The 21,867-nt window shown below is 35.3% G+C and overlaps 1 protein-coding gene and 1 pseudogene across 1 annotated transcript; both read left to right on the top strand.

Annotated features, from left to right (window-relative positions):
• The first annotated feature begins 9,455 nt into the window (after positions 1–9,455).
• LOC118716233 (olfactory receptor 13C7-like) lies at positions 9,456–11,423 on the top strand. The gene has a single exon (XM_036433155.2). It carries the CDS (start codon positions 9,894–9,896, stop codon positions 10,851–10,853), a length of 960 nt encoding a protein of 319 aa, XP_036289048.1. The 5' UTR covers positions 9,456–9,893; the 3' UTR covers positions 10,854–11,423.
• Positions 11,424–15,713: 4,290 nt separating this feature from the next.
• LOC118716740 lies at positions 15,714–17,207 on the top strand (annotated as a pseudogene).
• The last annotated feature ends 4,660 nt before the right edge of the window (positions 17,208–21,867 follow it).

Below are 21,867 nucleotides of genomic sequence, written 5' to 3' on the forward strand. Positions count from 1 at the left end.
TTATTTTTCTTCCTCTTTTTTGTTTTTTTCTTTATATCTATAATTTATTAATCAACATATTATTATTATTTTGCCAACAGATACTTTTCTTCTCAATATGATTAAATTAATTTATCATCTTCTCAGTTTCACCCATCGTTATCTTTTGGGAGTTGTTTGTTGTTTTGCTCCAGTGTGGTCTGGTTCTCTAAGATGCATCTCTTTTCACTGACCTGGGAATCTCATTTGCCCTAGGTTGGATCTTCTCTTTCTAGGATTTTGTATCTCCTTTTCTCCTCCTAATGTTAGGAGAGGGTACATGGAAATTAGACTTTTGAGATTTGCATCTCTAGAAATGTTTTATTCTGCCAACTCTCTTGATTCATATTTTGGGTAGGTATAACAATCTACATTGAAAATAATATTTCCTCCTATTTTTCAAGGCAATTCTCCATTTTATTAAGCTTCTAGTTATACATTTGTGACATTCTGAATCCTATTTTTTTAATGTGACTTGTTTCTCTCTCTCCCTTTGGAATCTTTTATGTTTTTCTCTTTGTCCCTGTGTTCTGAAATTTCACAATATCCATTGTTCCTCATTCAGTGTACTCTCTTAATTTAGACACTTTTCAATCCTGAAAATTTTATTGTGTTTCCTAGATTTTTTTCTTGTCAACATGTTATTGTGCCTCCACTATTTTACACCTCTACTTTTTGGGTCTAGGTTTTTTTGGTGTAAAGTACAATTTTATCTTCTAACTCATCTATTGATTTTTAAACTTCAGTTTTTATAATATTTATTCCCCAAATCTCCTTTTTTTTCATCCCTTCTCCAGAATGTTTATTTCTATATTTTTAGAAATAATATCCTCTTTTGTTTTGTGGGTTTAGTATTTCTGTCTCTGAGGACATTAATTATAGGTGTTTACTTTTTAATTTATTATACAAGAGGCCTGGTGCACGGATTCCTACACTGGTGGGGGTCCCTCAGCCTGGCCTGTGCCCTCTCTCAATACTGGATATCCCTTGGGGGATATAGAAGTGCTGGAAGCAGCAGGCAGACAGGGAGGAGCCCGAGCCCAGGTCCGACGCCTGCTGTCACCCCTCAGTAGCACTGCTGTGGAGGCCGGAGAGGCTCGCACTGACACAGCGCTTGCCAGCTGTGAGCCCAGTGTCTGGCATCCAATGGTCAGCTAAGTGGTACTCCCGCTGTGGGAACACACCACCAGGGGGCATATCCTGCATTGAGCATCTGCCCCCTGGTGGTCAGTGCGCATCATAGCGACTGATTGGTTATTTGGTCATTCGGTCACTTAGGCTTTTATATATATTTTTTTGTTTTGTTATATATATATAATATATATATATAGATTAGGTCTTCTTCCTGCATTATTTGTTTCTTTTATGTTTTCTATCATTTGATCTGTTTTCTGCCTAGATGCTAGTGTTTTTCCAAAAATATTTTTGTTGTGATCCTTGGCTATCAGCTCATACTTTGAAGTAGGCAAAATTTGGACAACTCTTTTAGTATGGATGGGGCCTGACAAATTGTGGGCTTCACTGCAGAGTTGGCTGGCTGGGCTATTCAATTGAGGGGAAATATCCCTGTCTGTTATCATCTGTAAGTTATTTCTCTCAGTGTAGTCAGTTACCCTGTGAGAAAACTTCCACAGTCCCATCTGTGTGTTATTAAGACTTATTGCCAATTTCCTGTAACTGAGGAGGGAAGGAGGCTGGATTCCTCAGTATTTTGTAGGTAGCCATTTGCTTAATTTTTATGTTCAGGACTGGTTCTAATCCCTTCAGCTGTGTCTGGTATTCATGAACGTGATTCAACTTTTAAAGAATGTATTCAACAGGATAGGCTCACTATTGTAACAAATAGATGCCAAAATGTATGTCTCAAACACAATAGGATTTTATTTCTTTAAGACTCTAAAATGCGTTTTCCTCATTGCCAAGCAGTTCTTTCCCACCTGGTGAATTAGGACCAGGTTTTTCCTATCCTGTGGCTTTGCCATCGTGGAGCTCCATCAGCAGCACCCAGCCAGCGAAACGGCAGAATTTTCAAGATGAAAATATTTAACAGTGAAGATTAAATTTTTCCTACTGCAACGTAGGAAAAATGTTGGTAAGTGCTGCTAGGTGTCTAAGACAGTCTCATATTTACTTTTTCACAGGTTTTCATTATCTTAGAAACTCTGAGAGTTAAGCTTTGTCTCCAAGCTTAAGGTGAAGTTCTGAGAATTTTCTCAAGTTCACTGTTGCTAAGTGGTACATTGGGGTTTGTGGTGGAAAGTTGCCTCTAAAACAGTATTTAAAAAGAAATTTTTTTCTGTGGCCTAAAATAAAATAAAATAAAATAAAATAAAATAAAATAAAATAAAATCCCTAAACTGCCCGGAAGATACCTAGAGGAAGCATTTTGAAAATTATTATGTGTATTCTAAACTTCTGACAACTGGTCCAAAGGACATGTAGTCCAAAGCTAGATAAGTCAGGTTTATTAAAATAGGGTGATGTGGCCAAAACCGGTTTGGCTCAGTGGATAGAGTGTCGGTCTGCGGACTGAAAGGTCCCAGATTTGATTCTGGTCAAGGGCATGTATGTTGGTTGCAGGCACATCCCCAGTGGGGGTCGTGCAGGAGGCAGCTGGTCGATGTTTCTCTTATCCGTGTTTCTATCTCTCTATCCCTCTCCCTTCCTCTCTGTAAAAAAATCAATAAAATAGGTAAAATAAAATAGGGTAATGTGGTGATATAAAACAACAGAGTCATTATTTTAGATTGAGTGGACTGAGGTTGCCTATCTAAGGAGGTAAGTAACAAGACACACCTATCATAGGTGAAAAAATATAAATAATATACTTGTACACTTTTAAGGAAAAGAACAAAGTGAATGCTTGTGCCCCTGCCACCAAACTTAAGATAAATACTGTCACTAACTTAGAAATCCAATATATGTTTCTTTCTAGTCACATTCTCCTTCCTTCAATACCCTTTCTATCATCTCTCAAGTAATCCTGGCTTCAAATTTTATGTTAATAATTTCATTCATTTTTTAAGAAATTCAACTAAATTTGTATATAACTATAAATAATATATTATTTTGCTTTGGCTATTTTAGAACTTTCTATAAATGGAATCAGACTATTATTCTGTCACTGGATTTTTAGCTTTGACATAAGGTTCTTAAAAGTCACATATTTTGATGCAGTCATAGTAATTAATACATTTCTCTGATGTGTGCAATTTCATTGTATGTATATATCTTTATTTGCTCATTTGACTACTATGGACAAAGATATTTTGAATTTTTAAATAAATATTTATTGTTTTCATTAACATTTTTTGTATGCCATAAACCCTTTTGAAATTTTGTGAGTCTATAGAACCCTAATAGTTTTATATAATTAATAAATACATAGGGTTACAAAGAATACAGATTATATTGACCTAAAATCATCAAAATATACAACTAACTGATTCTTTACAAAGAAATACACATACTTCTTTATTAAGGTACTAAATAACAAAATCTATCCTTAGACTTAACAACTATAATAATTTTAGATATTTGCAACAACTCTAAATGGAATTTGACAATATTTATGTTATTTATTGGCCACAAAGTCATAGATCCTATTAATAATATTGTGATTTAATCCTTATATTTCATAGTCAAAGGAAATGCTTATTTTCAGTTAGAAGTTGTTGACAATGAAAATGTAACATTTTTCCATTCAAGTTTCCAGACTCTCTGAATTCTATCCATAGACTCTTGGGGATCTGTATGCTGGAGGTTACAAAACACTGTTCTAGCATATATACCTAGGAGTGGACTTGCTGCATCATAAATATGTACATGTTTATCTTTACTAAATAGTGCTGAATTATCTTATATATACTTATACCCTTAATTAAAATGGGTGAGGTTTTTCTGACAAAATTTTTATCATTGTCCATTGGATTTGATGAATGTGAAGATGTGTTTTTATACCTCACATAACAAATAGGTGTCAGTTAAAGGGTGGAAGCAATTATATGATGTGGGCAAAGGCAACACTCAACTTAATGGTGTGCCTATTTGGTTTTGTTCGTAAGTCAGGCTCGTGCAGATCTGCAGAAGGAAGCAGAAGAGGTAGATCCAGTGCTAGTCCAGCTGAGTCAATGTGTCAACTCCAGAAGCTTATATTTTGGTGATACAACCTGGGTTAAGTGCTTTCTTAGTGTTATATTCTGAGGCCACTAGATGGTGGTATAGATTAGTTTTTCCTTAATTAGGTTTCAAATTGTGCAGAGGTACATTTTTGTTGTTTTTGAGTTCCTGTACCTGAACCTTTAGTTATTTAAAGAGGAGTTAGCTTACTGTTCCTTCTGTGCATGTGGGTGTGATACAGAGTTATATATTGGAAACATTTGAATAAAGGTGAATTATAAAGTTTATGGATTTGTTTCTTTTTGTTATTAATAAAATAATTTTAAAATATTTTTATTAATTTCAGAGAGGAAGGGAGGGGGAGAGAGACAGAAACATTGATGTGAGAAAGAATCATTCATTGGCTGCCTCTTGCACACCCCACTAGGGATTGAGCCCTCAACCCAGGGATATGCCCTGACCGTGAATCAAACCGTGACCTCCTGGTTTATCCTAGGTCGATGCTCAAACACTCAGTCACACCAGCTGGGCATTAATAAAGTAACTGGTAATAAAAGATAATTGTTTTCAATCAATAATCCTAAAAAAGTTTCATTCTCATATAGATGAGTATTTGTGGAAGTTCCTATTGTGTAATGAATATTGAATTAAATGCTGTGGGGAAGGAAGGAAAATAGACTGGAGGCTTCTAGAGCTTGTCATCATGATGTAATATTTCTGTATCAGCCTCTTTGCGATAAGCCTTACTAGAGTAAATAGCAGGAAAGGTTAGTGAGCAGCTCAATATTAAGTATAGCAGAATTTATTTAACATTTCTATCAACAAATCAAATTGCTTTTATTACTAAAACTCGTGAACATATGAGTTTAGTGTGTGCTCATGATATTTCATACTCAATGGAGCCAAAACCAAGAGAGACAACCATCTGCAGAGCACTGCCACTGGAAGAGCTGGATTTTCTCTTAGCCTTGAATCTGATGAGCATTGCGGGGATGGATGATGATGTATAACAGATGTATAAGAATGAGAGGTTTCCAAGGAAGAAATACATGGGCGGGCGTGGGAAGGTGAGAATCTAGAATACTGATGATAATGAGGGGCTATTTCCCAGGAGGATTATCACAAACATGCTAAGGCAGAGCACAAACAGAAAAAATTGGAGCTCTGAGTATTGGGAAAGTCCTACCAGAAAGAATTGGTCACGGCTGAGTAATTCCGCATCTATTTGTGTCCATGCCACCTTCAAGGTTTAGAAAAGGACAAGACTCAGGGAATTTTGATCTTTTAAAATGGAGATGTAGCAAATGACTTTCACTTCTGTTATTTTGTTTTATTCTTAGAACAGGTACTATTCTTCAGATTGATACATTTTAAGTCTTATTTCTATGGCATTTCCATGTTTGAGTGAGGAAGAAATCAGATTATGCTAGTTTGCTCTTTTCAGAATTGGGATATATCACCTTTTTATTGAATGGTTAGATTAAAAAGTTAATAAGAAAGAAACAGCCTTCTTACTGAGACCTATCTTTGAACTGAGTTACATTAAATTGTCCTGTGTTATTTTCCCCATGCCTCCATCTCTTTCTGTTAACCATATAATCACAGTAATTGTTGTGTTGATGTTTTTCTCAATTTAAATCACATCTCTGATCCTTTCACTGATTGGCTTTGAGATATACCATTTAAATTCTAATTAACTAATCGCAATTTGATGTCCCAGTTCTGTTCTTTATATCATGGATTAATTGGTAGTTACTTGTTTGCCTTTGACTATCCCTACAATCGTCATGTTATGTCTTTCTAGATTCTTTCCTGTCATGTACAAAGCCCTCCTGTTAGAGAACATGCTACAAGCAAGTGAGAGAATGATCATGAGTCTGTGAGAGAGACTCTTATGATGAAATGAGTGAATATACTGATCATAATGTAGCTGTACTATGGTGAATATTTAGCATTTTGGTAAACTTTAGCCTGAGGATCTAGATGAGGTTCTGTGTTCGTTCAACAAAAATGTCTGAAACACTGCCCTTATCTAATTTCAAGGTGATGAAACTAAATTTTCTAGGCTTATTATGAAATTAAAATTTTGTTCACAATTTAGATAAAATATAACCATATTTGGGTAAATTATTTTAGGGTACAAAAGAGGTTGGAGTCAAATTAAACTGTGAGTTATACTTCAATTAAAACGTATTAGCAACCTTGTATTAATTAAGTGTCTGGTCCTTAAGCATGTTGTTGATTAGTCTCTAGACAGACTGAAATGGACAGATGTACCCGCTGCCTTGTAAAGGGACAAAGAGATGGCCTGTGAATGCCATATAAGTAAGAGATAAGAGGGGCCTGGGAGTTAGGGAACCAGAGAAGTATGTGGCAGCCACTCCAGGGGAAAGCAAGGATTGATGATGCATGGCCCAGCAAGAGGGAGAGCCTTGTGAAGGCAGAAGCCAGGGGAAGCTCTGTTTGAAGTATTAATATAATCAGGCAGTTTGCAGTAGGGGAGCTGATCACAGATATTAAGACCCTAGACATTGGCTTGCCATTCTTGTAATGGGTTGTAGTACCTGGCAGAGGACTAAAGTGATGCATGGGATCTAGGGAAGAAGCAGACAGAGTCTCCGGAACAAGATGATCTCAGTAAACACTGAATGAATGAAAATCAGAAGGGAAATAAGATGATAGACTAAAGAAATGTTGAAGAATAGTAATTAATCATTAGCCTCAATAAGTTCATCCTAATTGTTTCTTCGCACCATATTTGTCCTGGAAAGGGGTAGAGGGTTGAAGTTATAGTCATATTAATGTGGTGAGTAGGTACATTTGAGACAACAGAATATAATTCTGTATCTACCAGAGTGGCTTAGAAAAAGACAATAAATATTTTCTCCTCTTTCTCATTTAGATATTCTAAAAATAGTACTATCTCACAGTATTGCCTAGATACCTTCCTTCTAGAAAAGGCCAGAACTGACCATGATGACAGGTGGGCAACCCAAGCTTGGACTTTATTTCATGTGAGTCCCAGTCACAGGAAGTTAGGTTTGCTAGGATAGCAAATAAAAATAGATGCCGCCCAGTTAAATTTGAATTATTTCTAATTGCCTTCGCATATGCACACTGGGATACAAGAAAATTATTGCATAGGAAACACTTGTACTAAAAAATACTTGCTGTTTATTGGGAATAAATTATAAGTATCTATATTAAGTACATCTTTAATTATATTTCTATAATTATTTGGCTCTACTCTAACATTATTTTGTTTTACATAATTTGCTTATAAAACTTCTGGAAGTTACATTTGCATTGTAATATAGCTTTACTGTGGTCACATCAAAACTATTTAATTCCTTTGTCCACTGAACATTAATGAAAAAAACATGTTCAACATTTGCATTGCAAGCCAGTATACCGAAACTGTATTTGCATAAAGTTAAGAACTCTGAGAATTGGTTTTCACATTTGATTTGTTGAAGCATAGAATACCATCTTTCATGGCATAAATTGCTTTCATATTGTTCAAGATTATGTTGCATCTTTTGTTCAACAACTTTTTATGATTATTATCCACTGACAAAAAGAGTGCTGTTTTCTAATTTTATTCTATTCTTTTTAACAGTATACATAATTATTTTTACTGTTTAATGCTGAAGACTATTTGATAACCTTCATGTATAATGATTAATTTCAAAAGATAGTCATGACATAATTATCCACTTCAATCGGAGCTTCTTGTACTGTTCAAAAGTAAAGTATGGTTTGTTCATCTCATGGAAATTGTTGATGTGGTCTGTTCTGTGTGTCTCATGCCAATGTGGGCATGACTGAAGGACAGGTTGGGTAACTTTGGAGTATTGTGTATATACAGGGTGGTAGGACTTATAGTTGTTTGTATGGAAAACAATATAATAATTAATAAAAACAATACAAATATAAACTCTATTTCACATACAACTGTAAACCTACTTTTGCCCCACCCTGTATTTGAACAGAAGATATGAATGAGAAAAATTAAAATGACTGTGCATACTATTCTGGCTATTTTAGAGTGACCAATGATAACAGTTTATGGGCACTGAGACTCCAGGATTTAGAGGCCAAAATAAAGGATATCTGAAGATAATTTATTAAGAACAAAGCATCATTTTGACTTAAGTGTCACAGATTACTAACACATCTCTCTATCAGATATAGTCAATTTTAATTTCCAGATCTTGACCATTTGACCGAGGTAGCCCTTTTAACTTTGTTTTTCCTGGACTGTGTAAAGTCAGAAGAATTATTTGTTTTGTGAGTTATACTTCAATTAAAATGTATTAGCAACCTTGTATTAATTGCTTCCAAGGGACTTCATCCCAAAAGTACTAGAAAGTTTGTAAATTCTATTCAGTCCACATTGTGAACTTTAAATTGCTTTTGGGATTTAGGAAGATCCGCAGAGCAGCACAAATTTTAGGTTGCTCTGGTACTCTTTGGCTGGCTCTTTAAAGGAGCCTCATAGTGTAATGAATGTAAAGAGCCCACCTTTCATCGTTACTGGAAGTCAGTGCTATTTTGTCACTGGTAAATTATTATTTTTTAGCAATAGCAATGGCAGATACTTGATGTTAATGAAAACTGAGAAGCAGATAGTTCCTTGAGTTATCTTACTGAACTTATTGAGATGAAACTATGAGACTAACAATCTCATAAAATAGTAGGACTTCTGTTTCTGCCATTTTAATGTAGAAATACTCTATATTCCAGTGAGGTGGGATACAAATAATTATAACATATTGCTAATGCTGAATGATATTTTGAGTGACTTAAACCTTTTTATTATGGGTAGTTTGAACATGCAGTGAGAGGAAGATCAGAAGGGCAGTGGTTAGAGTGGAGAGAACTGATTTCTGTGCAAGGAGAAGATAAAATGTATTTTCTCATATCGGGAAGTAAAAGAGTAAATCCCCTGTCACTTAAATTCTTAGATTATACATTTATTTATGGTCTGGCTCTAGATGGAGACATGTGCTAGAGTTATTCTGAGAACAACTCACCATTCATTATGTGTATCAGATAGGACAGTTATGTAGATGTTCCAATTTGTACTGTAAAAGACAAAGAATAACAATTTTATTTAAAATTTTTTCTTTTACAAACACCACTAATGCCAGTAATTAATGTTCTTAAGAGACTGCAAGTATATATTTGCATTAGAAAGAACCAAACATTATTTTTCTTTAAGTATATCTTTTTGATTTGTTCTCCTAATCACAGAACTCTTCTAAACTGAGGTTGTTACCATTGAAACAAGATTTTGTTTTAGTAGCTAAAGAATAGTGATTTTTGTTAAGGCTAATATATTCATTGTGGAGGAAAAACAGATTTATATATATAAAATTGTGGCAAATAATACTTTATATGTTTTAGATTTGATTAAAATGATATAATAAAACTGCATTCAAAATAATTTCAAATTCATAATGTACATGAGATACATAATTTAACCTGGTTGTATGCCTTCTGAATCGTCTTTAACAAGGATTTTTTTTTAATTTTTTATTTTTGAGCTAAAGCCTCTTTTATAAAGTATAAAAGTCTAACTGATCTTAGCTTAGAAGATAGTAACATTCTTATCCTGTCCACTAATCCAATTTTAGGTTTATATTATCCATAAGGAAGCCACTCAAGGATGCAGACAACTCTTTCAGACACTGCTTTAACAGGTCCATGTTCTGGCTGCTGCAGAATTCCCTTTGGTGAAAGAAAACATTAACATGGGGAAGACCAATCAATCTTTTGTGACAGAATTTGTTCTCTTGGGGCTTTCTGGCTACCCAGAGCTTGAGGCCATTTACTTTGTTTTGGTCCTGTGTATGTACCTGGTGATCCTGCTGGGAAATGGAGTCATCATAATCGTAAGTGTCTATGACTCCCACCTGCACACCCCCATGTACTTTTTCCTCAGTAACTTATCATTCTTGGACATTTGCTACACAAGTTCTTCTATTCCCCTATTTCTCAGCAGCTTAACTTCAAAGAAAACCATTTCCTTCTCTGGATGTGGAGTGCAAATGTTTCTCTCCTTAGCTCTGGGATCCACAGAGTGTGTCCTTCTCAGCATGATGGCATTTGACCGCTATGTGGCTATATGCTTCCCTCTGAGATATCCCATCATTATGAGCAAGACTTCTTATGTACCCATGGTTGCTGGATCCTGGATTGCAGGGAGTGTCAATTCTGTGTTGCAAACCTCTTTTGCCATGCAGCTTCCTTTCTGTGGTAATAATGTCATTAATCATTTTACTTGTGAAATCTTAGCTGTCTTAAAATTGGCCTGTGCTGATATCTCCATAAACATTATTTGCATGGCTGTTGCTTATATGATTTTTCTTGTTGTTCCAGTACTTTTCATTTTTGTTTCTTATGTTTTGATTATGGCCACCATCCTGAGGATTCCTTCTGCAGAGGGAAGGCGTAAAGCCTTCTCCACCTGCTCTGCCCACCTGACGGTGGTGATTATATTCTATGGAACCGTCTTCTTCATGTATGCAAAACCCAAGTCTAAAGACTCTTCCAGTGCAGACAAAGGACAGGTCACAGACAAAATCATCTCTCTCTTCTATGGAGTTGTGACACCCATGCTCAATCCTCTCATTTATAGTTTGAGGAACAGAGATGTGAAGGCAGCTGTGAAGAATATACTGTGTCAGACGTGCTCCCCACAGGGAATGTGAATGCTATTAAAAAAAATTCCTTTATCCTGAATCCAGGTCTCATTCTCAATTGAAGATTCCAAACCAAAAATAAGAGTTGGTGATACCAATAATCCCTGAAACTAATTTTTCTGTTACTGGTATTTAAATGTGAGAGAAATCTAGGGTGAAATGAGTGAAAACCATTGTTATAGATAAATGATTCAAAAAATTACTTTCTTTTCCCTTCATGACTGGATTAAGGAGAAAAAGAACAGAAATTTGTGGGTAAAAGGAGTTGTTAGGTCTGATAAAATAATTGAATCAATACCCCCTCTCCTGGGAACTGACTTTAGGCCACTTCACAATGGACATTTCACTTGCTTAGACCACAGTCCACTTGCTAAGATGATTATTCTTCCCTCTGGACTTTCCTGGAATCCGGGTCTGCACGGAGAATTCTCCATCCAGAAGAAAACCACCTAGAGTCCTTTAAAAACCTCTGACTCCCCATCTGTGGGTGTTGGCACCATTTTGGGGCTTAGCCTATCTGGTATCCAGATGACCTAATAAATTTATAATCCCTCACCACTTTGGCCTCATGCATTCCTCCTTCGGTGACCTTAACAGGATTCTCATCCCAGCCATCTACTTTCTCATGGATAACAGAATTTAGTTCAGGAATGATGGACTTTATGATATTATGTGAAAGGGAGATTATTACAATGTCCTCCTTTTCCTCCCCAAATGCCCCCCTTCACCCAATTCCTGCCCACCCCAGGCCTTCGCCACCCCATTGTCTTTGTCCATAGGTAATACATATATGCATGTATGATCTTTGTTTAATCTCTTTCTGTCCTTTAACCCCCTTCCCTCTGAGAATCATCAATCTGTTTAATTTCCTTATCTCTGATTCTATTTTATTCACCAGTTTATTCTGTTCATTAGATTTTTTTGTTCCTTTATTTTGAGTTTTAGATTAAGTTGTTGATAGGTATATATTTGTTGACATTTTGTTGTTCATATTTTTTTTTTAAATCTTTTTCTTTTCTTTTTAAATAAAAAATACCCTTCAACATTTCTTGTAACACTGGTTTGGTAGTGATGAACTTTTTAAGTTTTTCTTGTCTGTGAAGCTCTTTATCTAACCTTCAATTGCATATACAATAGGTTGTCCATAGGAAAGAAATTAGACTTGTTGAATTTTCAGTTAGGGCCAATATTTTTAAAATAATGAATTTTGGGTCAACTAAAGCACCAGAGTTTTTCATAAAAATGCATGGAGCAAATGTCTTCAATTTGAAAACAGAATTAAAACATAAATATTAGCAAATGACCTTCCTGATTAGAGTAAATGAGTCACAGAATGACCTTTTAAAAAAAGCTTTGTATCCTCATGGTTTTCTGCCATAGCTACAAACTGTATCTCCAGATAAATAAATTTATCTAATGGATGAGTTACTACTTAATATTTTAATACAATGATTATGGAGGTGATATAGGATTTGCCTTGTGATAGTCATTTGCTGACAATTTATGCTGCTCTCTGAGAAAACAATGCTCAGACCATTTAGTCAGCATAAAAGGAGGTGTGTAATCGTATTGAGTATGGAAAGGAGGACTCTTATTCAATTCAAGCTGTGCCAAACTATGCAGACTTACAAAGAGAGCAGGAAGAGGTGGATAGGCCAAGATATACTTTTATTCAGTACTGTTTGAGATTGGAATTTGATTTACCACAGGAGCATAATCAACCTATTGTTAGTCTGTGTATAAATCTCTGACAGAGGCTTTGAATAAGCATCAGTAGTCAAGAGCCTACCCTAAAGCTGTTTTAGGGAAGGTATGAATCAGGTACAATGCCATTTCGTCTCTTTTAACTTCTCCAAAATGTTTAATCCTGTTTAGAAATTATTTTGAGAAAAATAATTATTTTATGCTGTGACTAAGGTAGTATATTTGGTACTCAGCCCTAAAATGATTGCTGCCAAAAGCTTTTACTTGCAGACATTTCTATAGGAAGCCACCCATCTCTTTTGATGTCAGAGGGACCACAGATTAGTGACCCTAGCTCTGAGTTCATTGCTGGCCATAGACAGATTTAATCCATATAGAAACCATGTAGAATATGTGTCCATGTGCTCTGCACAAATCCAGAGGCTTATCATTGATCCAATACACTAAAGGCTTTTCGTGAGGACCGAGGGGAGATGTGTGGACTGAATTGACAGCTGGTACAGGCCCCCAGTCAAGATAAGGCTTGGAAGAAGCAGACCTGGGTAAATAGGAGGTGGAGTCCCCTGTGGCTGATTCTGCAGCACAGACTTGTACCACACCCTCTTGTTGGGTGGTGTGGTGCTTGAACTTCTGTTGCTTGTAAAAGCCATCTCACAGTAAGTTTTCCTCCAAGCTTGATGGCTGCCTATTCCTCTCTGTGGTTGGGGCTGTGGAGGGGGTAATTGTGTTTATTGAGTTTTAATATTTTTATTATCCTGTGACTTCATGCTAGAAGTTTTCTATTGTTTATAGAAACTTTGTGTAGAAACACTTGCTCTAAAGCACATCTATATGTCATTAAAAATCTCAATTTCAGTAAAACATACTTTTTTTTTTTAAATAGACAAAGTGAGCTTGCTTTGTGAAACAATGACATTGCTTTTCAGTTATCATTTACCAGAGAATTGGGATTTGGGTGGGTAGCATTAAGAAGGTGATCTGGGACTCAGAGTAAAAGAAGCACATATTTGTAGGGTATGAAAGAATCTCAAAATATAAAAGGCAGAATTGATTGAAATAATGACAAAATAGAATAAAAGTTGAAGTGCCCTAATAATGACAAAAAGTAATATAAGTATTTAGAATCCAGTTGAAATACTCCCAAAGGATTCAATTCAGACCTAAAATTTCTGCCAAGTTTGCTAATAAGGAGAAATGGTCTACATGTTAAGTGCCTATTTGCTTTGTGAATGAATTAGAACACCTTCAATAGATTTTTTGTCCATGAATAAGAAAGAATATTGCTATAAATTAGTATGTGTAAGTTGGGCAGTGGGCTGAGAAGGTGGGAAAGCTCTATTTCTGAGGAAAAATTAAAAGGAATGGCCTGAGACTTTATGAGTCAAGCTTTTTAAATGCAAAACCTACATTTTCTGACCCCTGAATGATGCCAGTAGTTACTTCCCTGAGGATTCACCCAGGATAAGAGGTGTCAATGAACTTTTGGAAGATGTCCTTTTGATCATAGTGTTTCTTTCAATTCTACTTAAGAAACAACTAGTTAAAATGGCAACTAAATGTGTTTGCATTAGGAGAATGAGAGACTTGTAGACAAAATATGTGTCATATGTCTGATTAATGATTCATAGTCAAAATATGTAAAGAACTCTCAAAACTCAACAATAAGAAAACAAACAACCCAATTAAAAATGATCAAAGTACATGAAGGACACTTTACTATAGAGAAAATAAAGATGGGAAAAAATTCCACAACAAATTAGTCAGGGCAATGCAAACTAAAATTATGATGAAATATCACTGCATACCTATTAGGTTGTGTAAGAAATATATATACTGACAATACCAAGTGTTGATGAGGATGGAAAACAACTTGAAATCTCATACACGTCTTGTTAGAGTAGAAAAATGAGATAGTCACTATGGAAAACTGGCAGTTTCTAGTAAATTTAGGTGTGCATATCTCATATCCAGTATGTTGCTCATGGATATTTGCCCTAGAAAAATGAAAATTGTTCACACAAAAATCTGGGCATGAATATTTATAGCAGCTCTATTCATAATTTCCCCCAAATTGGAAACAACCGAAATGTCTTTTAGAGGTAAATAAACTGTAGTATGTCCATAGCGTGGAATACTATTCAGCAATAGCAACTTGGAAGAATCTCAGAGGCTTTATGCTAAGTGAGAGAAGCCAGACACTTATGGCTCACATATTTCCAATTTATATGACATTCAGGAAAAGGTAAAACTGTAGGGATAGAAAAATACTAGTCTTTTCCAGGATTTATGAGTGGATGGAAGGGTGACTATTAAGGGAGAACACAATGGAGATTTTATGGTGATTGGTGAGTTTCATGTCCTGATTGTAGTGATAATTACATGAATCTATACATGTTTTAAAATTCATAGAACTGAATACTGAAATAGACAAAAATCAATTTTATTATCTAAGTATTTAGAAAATACAAATTTAAAAATAATATCTCACCCAAAAGTATATTTATGTTGTAACAAAAAGACTTCATATTATTGGGCTTTACATAAATTGCACCTGTTTTTTGGGCAATAAGCATTGCTTTGTTTTATTGCTAACCATTCTCCCATTAGATTGATATGCTTATTTTAGTGTTTTATTATGCAGTGGGTTATTGTTGAGTTTCCCTGACCAAGGACCTAGATTGCCTTCCCAAGTTAACCCAATCTCTGATATAATGCATTCCGTGTTGCTTTTATAGCTCATTAAAATACCAGATAAATTATGGAAGACAAACAAGCTTAAGCTTGAGAGTCTGGTCTTTGCTATATGTTAATTTTAAATGTATGACTGCAGGATAAAATAAACTCTCTTGGTTTAGCTTAAATACATTTCTTATTTTTAAAATGATAATTATTGTGGTGTTTAAATGAGGAAATGTATGAAGTTTCTGGAACAGAAAGAGTAATTGATACAATAGCTTCTCCCTCATACTTCTCTTTCTAAATTATTTATTTCTTCATTCCCTTTTTTTCTCTTCTTACCCTTCCCTGATTTATTTCTTCCTTCTTATTGGGTTCATGGAATACTTTTATATGTATGCATTGGTGAACTTGAAGTTACCATAGTAAATAAATTATTATTTTTAAAAAATTATTTGAAGTTTTATAGGTAAAAGAGAAAAAAGTGAAATGGAATAGGGAAACAAAACCATTCTGGTGGAATTCTTTTTTAAAGAATTACCCAAGGCTTGAGCGATTCTTTTTTGTGCTAATCTTAATAATGTATGTGGTCCTCCTTCTGGGCAATGGCACCCTTATTTTAATTAGCATCTTGGACTCCCACCTTCACACTACTATGTACTTCTTCCTTGGGAACCTCTCCTTCTTGGACATCTGCTACACTACCACCTCCATTTCTTCCATACTGGTGAACTTCCTCTCAGAAAGAAAGAAAGACTATCTCCTTTTCTGGCTGTGAGATGCAGATGTTTCTTGGCTTGGGCATGGGGACAACAGAGTGTGTGCTCTTGGGCATGGTGGCTTTTGACCATTATGTGGCTATCTGCAAACCTCTGAGATACCCTGTTGTCATGGGTAAGATAGCCTATGTGCCCATGGCAGCTGGGTTCTGGTTTGCAGGGGTTATCAACTCTGCAATACAAACTACACTTGCTTCCTACAATTGACGTTTTGTAGGAATAATGTCATCAGTCATTTCTCCTGTGAAATTCTGGCTGTCATGATAGCCTGTGCTGACGTCTCAGACAATGAGTTCATCATGCTTGTGGCCACGACATTGTTCACATTGATGCCCCTGCTCTTAGTTGTCATCTCTTACTCATTAATCATTGCCAGCATCCTCAAGATCCACACTTCTGAAGGGAGAAGCAAAGCCTTCTCTACGTGCTCAGCCCTCCTGACTGTGGTGATAATATTCTATGGAACCATTCTCTTCGTATACATGAAACCCAAGTCTAAAGAGACACTCAATTCAGATGACTTGGATGCTGCTGACAAACTTATATCCATGTTTTATGGAGTGATGACTACTTTGATGAATCCTTTAATCTATAGTCTCAGAAACAAGGATGTGAAGGAGGCAGTAAAACATCTACTTAGAAGAAAAATTTTTAACAAGTAAATGGGAAATGGATAAGTAATTTTGATCATCACAACGAGGAAATCAAGGAATCAAAAAGATAGGTTCTTGCTGCTGTGTCAAATTTATCTCTCAATGCTTTCAAGCTTTAAAATAGTCTTTCTTGGTGTGGTGCATAATGAAAGCAAGTAAACCTCAGTGTTTTGGTAGTGGAGTCAGTGATTGTAGTTTGTTGTTGTTAATGATGAGCTTGATTGTGAGGGCAAGTAAAGGAATAGTGTAATAGGAAGAGAAATTTCTAGGCAAAAAATGTTATACTAAGTGTTAACATCTTAAAATATTTTTGATATAATTATTTCTAAAGTCAGTTTCATACTTCCTTATTTTATTTACAACAAAGAATGAAACCTTGTTTCAGATTTTTAAATCTCAGCTAAAATTAGAAAATTTCATTCTGTAGTTACTGAAATAATTTATTTGGAGTCTATTCAAATATGTAATATTAATTGTCTTCTGTCCAAGTATCTGTAACCTATTAAATGTTTTGGTTCTAAAATACTATTTTTATAAGTTTTTGTTCATTTTAACTATGAAGCATTAAATTATTATTGTTTTCTACTTTCAATATATGTGATAGTCTTCTTTCCAAAGATTTTCTGGACTTGGGACCAAATAACTGAAAGTCAAATATTCACTGGTAATATAGAGCTACAATTTTCCTCTGTCTCAGTGGCTCTTTATCCCTGAAGTATGTTGCTGATCCAAGAGGAATTTGTTATTTATTATTATGTTGTTATTAGATTTACCTTTAAGAAGGTTTTTATGTTTGATTTTTTTTATTGTTAACATGATTACAGATGTCATACCCAGCCTCTGCCCCCAAGCCTTTACCATACTTTGTCTGTTTCCATGGCTATGCATATATGTTCTTTAGCTAATCTCTTTACCTTCTTTTATCCAGTCCTCTCCCCCACCTCCCTTCCTTTAATGTTTGTCAATCTGTTTCATGTATTCAAGCATAATGGAATATGATTCAGCCATTAAAAAAGAGAAGAAAATCTTACCTTTTGCAAAAGCATGGCTGGACCTGGAAAGTAGTATGCTAAGTGAAATAACTAGTCAGAGAAAGGCAAGTGCCACATGATTTCACTATGTGGGATTTAATGAACAATATAAAGTAACAAAATGGAGACAGAGGGGAGGGAGCTGGGAGCTGGGTGAGAAGGGTGAAAGGTTTAAGAAAAAAACTCATAGACACAGACAATAGTATGGTGCTTGCCTGAGGGAAGGGGCATTGGGGGGAAATAGAAAAGATTCAAGGGGTGATAAAAAGAGTAAAGGGGGATAAATGGTGATTGAAGTGGACTTGGGGCTGTAAACACACAATACAAGATACACTGAGTGGCCAGATTATTATGATCTCTGAATGCATAATAACCTAGCCACTCAGTGTATATTCTATATAATAAAAGGCTAATATGCAAATTGTCCCCTCAACCAGGAGTTTGACCAGTAGGCAGGCTGGCCACCTGCTCATATCTCCTCCCTGGCCAGGCTGGCTGGACCCCAGCCATGCACGAATTCATGCACCAGGTCTCTAACACACACACACACACACACACACACACACACACACACACACTGATTGGCCAGATTATTATGCATTCAGAGATTGTAATAATCTGGCCACACAGTGTATAAATGATGTAGAATTGTATACCTGAAATCTATATAATTTTATTAACTAATGTCACCCTAATAAAGTCAATAAAAAGATCATCAGAAGAGAACAAGAGGCCCAAAACAGAACCATAGAAAAACAGTCAATTAATTTATGTGAAAAGTAACACTAGTGCAGTGGTGAGGCAAATAGTGTTCATATAGTAAAAAATAAATCTTGACTTTTGTCTCATACCACACACAAAAATTAATTCCAGATGGATTGTATATGTCTTTATCAAAGGTAAAAAATGTAAGGCTTCTAGAAATGTAGGGGACTTTAACTAAATAGGACATTCTATGGATTGAAAATAGGATAGAAAAATGAATAAAATTGTGATTCTTTTAAGAAGGGTAAAGGCCCTAGTGAGTCAATGTTGGATAGGTAATGTAAGTATCTATTGTTATGTCAATGTTACATTTATACAATGATGCAACATAATAATCATAAAATTTTAGTGGCATATCAAAATAAACATTTATTAAATTCTATGAGATAATAGTTTATCTGGGTTAGAACCAGGTGATCTTAGCTAGATTATCTTTTTATCTCAAATCAACTATGTGTTGGCTTGTTTTGGGACTCACTAATTTGTTGAGGATTGACTGACAGCTGGCTCACTTAAAGTGACCCAATTCCTCCAGCTGGCTAATTTGGACATATTCTCATGACAATAGCAAAGATGGAAGGGAGAGGACTAACTTAATTGTGCAAGTGCTTTACAAGTTTCTTCTTGCATTATATGACCAGGTCAAGTGCCTAGGGCCGAAATCAGACTAGGTGGACCTAGGAAGAAGCAAATAACTAGGGTCATTAATGCAATTAATGTACCACAATGGTAAAAGATCTCTTAGCTAATTGTAGGTGAGCTACGGTTAAATCCATAATTTTAAAACCATTTATTGATTTTAGAGAGGGAGGATGAGAGAGAGACAAAGATAGAAAGACATTGATATGAGAGATATACATTGATTGTTTGCCTGCTGTATGCATATGAACTGGGGATCAAAATTGAAACCTAGGTATGTGCCCTGACCAGGAATCAAACTCGAGACCTTCCATGCACAGGATGATGCTCCAACAAACTGAGCCACACAGTCCATATCAGGACTCAATCCATAACTGTTTTACATTAAGTTCAATACTCATTCTAATAGATTGCACCATCAGGTATTATCATATAATATTTATAAAGAATCACAAATGTTGTACTAGGAACTTAGTTTATTCATGGAGTATTTGATAGTAATAATTTATTTGATTGATCAATGCTCTCTCTTCACTTTAAAAGCTCAGTAAGAATATCTATCTTCTATTACTCAGGTAATAGATATTTGGAAAGATTTTTAAAAATAAATGGGTTACTTTATAAGCTCAGGGGCCACATGGGAAGGCATTTCTATAGTTCTATTAATTGCAAAGTTTGCTGTATAATTCAAGGGCAATCTACAGAATGAATGGTATAGGCAAATAGTCTCTTCCAGTTCTGCTTACTCAAATGCTGCTCAAGAACCAGGTCTTTTACAGGCAAAATGTCTTAAAATAATTTTTTAAAGTTGCCCAATTTATTTTGGTCCTTAACTTGGAGAATCACACCCTTGAGAACTGGAAAGTTTCTTAACTCTGCTTCTGAATCACAATATTAAATTGTTAAGGGAGTTGGAAGGTCCCTAAGAGCAACAAGAGATATTAATAATATTAGTTCAATGGGTAACTCTTTGGAAGTTTTTTTTTTTTTTTTTTTAGTAGATAATAGGGGGTGATTTTGGTAGAACAAATATTCATGTCCTAACTTTTCTTAGGAAGTTATTTTAAAATTTTTAATTAATAAGAACTATATATGTTGAGATTTTGTGAATCGGGCAAGGTTTGGGTTGAATTTTTGAAAACTATGAATATCCATATTGCTTCTCACTGCAATATTTTGAATAAAAATATCTCTGCATGGCTGACTTAAATACAATTTTTGTAAAGTATTAGTGTAATTTACAACATTAAGAATATTTTGCTCTTTGGAGCCCTGCCTCGGATTCATAAGAGACTGGGCTGAAGATAACAAAGTCTAAATGTTGAAGCATACGTTGACCAAAGGAAGATGTTCATCACAAGTGCTGAGGTAACTGGGCACTGACATTATCCATCTACTTTTTGTATTCTTGTATTTACAGAATTTGCTAATGAATCTCAGGTAGACCAGGAAACCAGAATAGAGATACTTACTTTAAAAAGAAGTATTAATTAGTAGAAAATATTGAATTGAAGAAATGAGTCCTGAAATATACAGGGTGGGACAAAAGTAAGTTTACAGTTATAAGTACACAAAACAAAGTTTATTCTTATGTTACTTTTATTAATTATTGTATTATTTTCCATATCAACAAATATAAGCCTACTTTTGCCCCACCCTGAAGTATAGATCTTTTAGGATTATTATTCCCTAGTTTTTCTTATTTATCTTAAACAGTGCATTAAACCCATCCAAGCATCTGTCAAGTTTAAAATGTGATGCCAATAAATTTAATAAAAGGAAAAAAAATTGAGAGGGTTGGATTATAAATTCTCCAACTCTACTTTGGCTTTGATATTTTAATGAAGTGGGGGGCAGGCTTTCAGGAAAACATTTAATTATTTTAGCACTGTAATTAGAAATCACGTTTAGAAAAAGAGAAAAGATCTACACTCTGGCAAATGTGAGATAAGGGTAAGGGAAGGAGTGGGGACTCAATATGCATGAGAGGACTTCATTGTTTTATTTCTGAAAGGGAGAGCAGGAGAGTGGTGGAGAGAGTGAAAGGAGAGGGAAGGCAGGACCCAGAGCTGGAGCAAGAAGTATGAATGCTGGCTGGGGAAAGACCAATAGAGAAAACCTCAATGGAAGTAGGGGTGTGTGCAGACCAGATTGGACTTTAGAGACAAAAAATGTCTAACATTCACCTTTCCGGTGAATCAGTAAAGTGTTCATATTCACCTGTGGATTGTTGGTTGAAATTTTAATGGGTTATGAAGAGGTGCAGAGTTATTTTATCTGAGTCAGTATGGGCCAGCACTGGAGAAGCATAGAGGCAATTATGGTTCTGGAGGGCAAGGAGGCCATGAAATCATAGATCGTTGTGATTGTCGGAAATTTTAGGGAAGCCATGGAATTGGAGGGGTGGTGGAAGGAGAATATAAAAAAAGTTCATATAGATCTCTGATATGTGCACAAGGGAGAAATGATTATCCTTCTTATACAGATTAGAAAACCAAGTTTCACTCAACCTCTGTTGCTCAGTAGTTGACCATCTGCCTATGAACCAGGAGGTCATGGTTTGATTCCCTGTCAGGGCACAGGCCTGGGTTGCAGGCTTGATCTCCAGTGTGGGGCATGCAGGAGGCAGCCAGTCAATAATTCTTTCTCATAATTAATGTTTCTATCTCTCTCTCCTTTTCCCATTCTCTCTGAAATCAATAAAATAAAAAATAAATTTAAAAAGGCATCATGACAAGATCCACTGAGGAAATAATCCAATGAGTCTGTCTTAAAA

Source organism: Pipistrellus kuhlii, unplaced genomic scaffold (assembly GCF_014108245.1).
Source record: "Pipistrellus kuhlii isolate mPipKuh1 unplaced genomic scaffold, mPipKuh1.p scaffold_m20_p_12, whole genome shotgun sequence".
NCBI lineage: Eukaryota > Metazoa > Chordata > Mammalia > Chiroptera > Vespertilionidae > Pipistrellus > Pipistrellus kuhlii.

What these genes read in the sequence shown, in the direction of transcription:
- LOC118716233 (XM_036433155.2), top strand. Translation starts at nt 9,894, where the DNA reads ATGGGGAAGACCAATCAATCTTTTGTGACAGAATTTGTTCTCTTGGGG.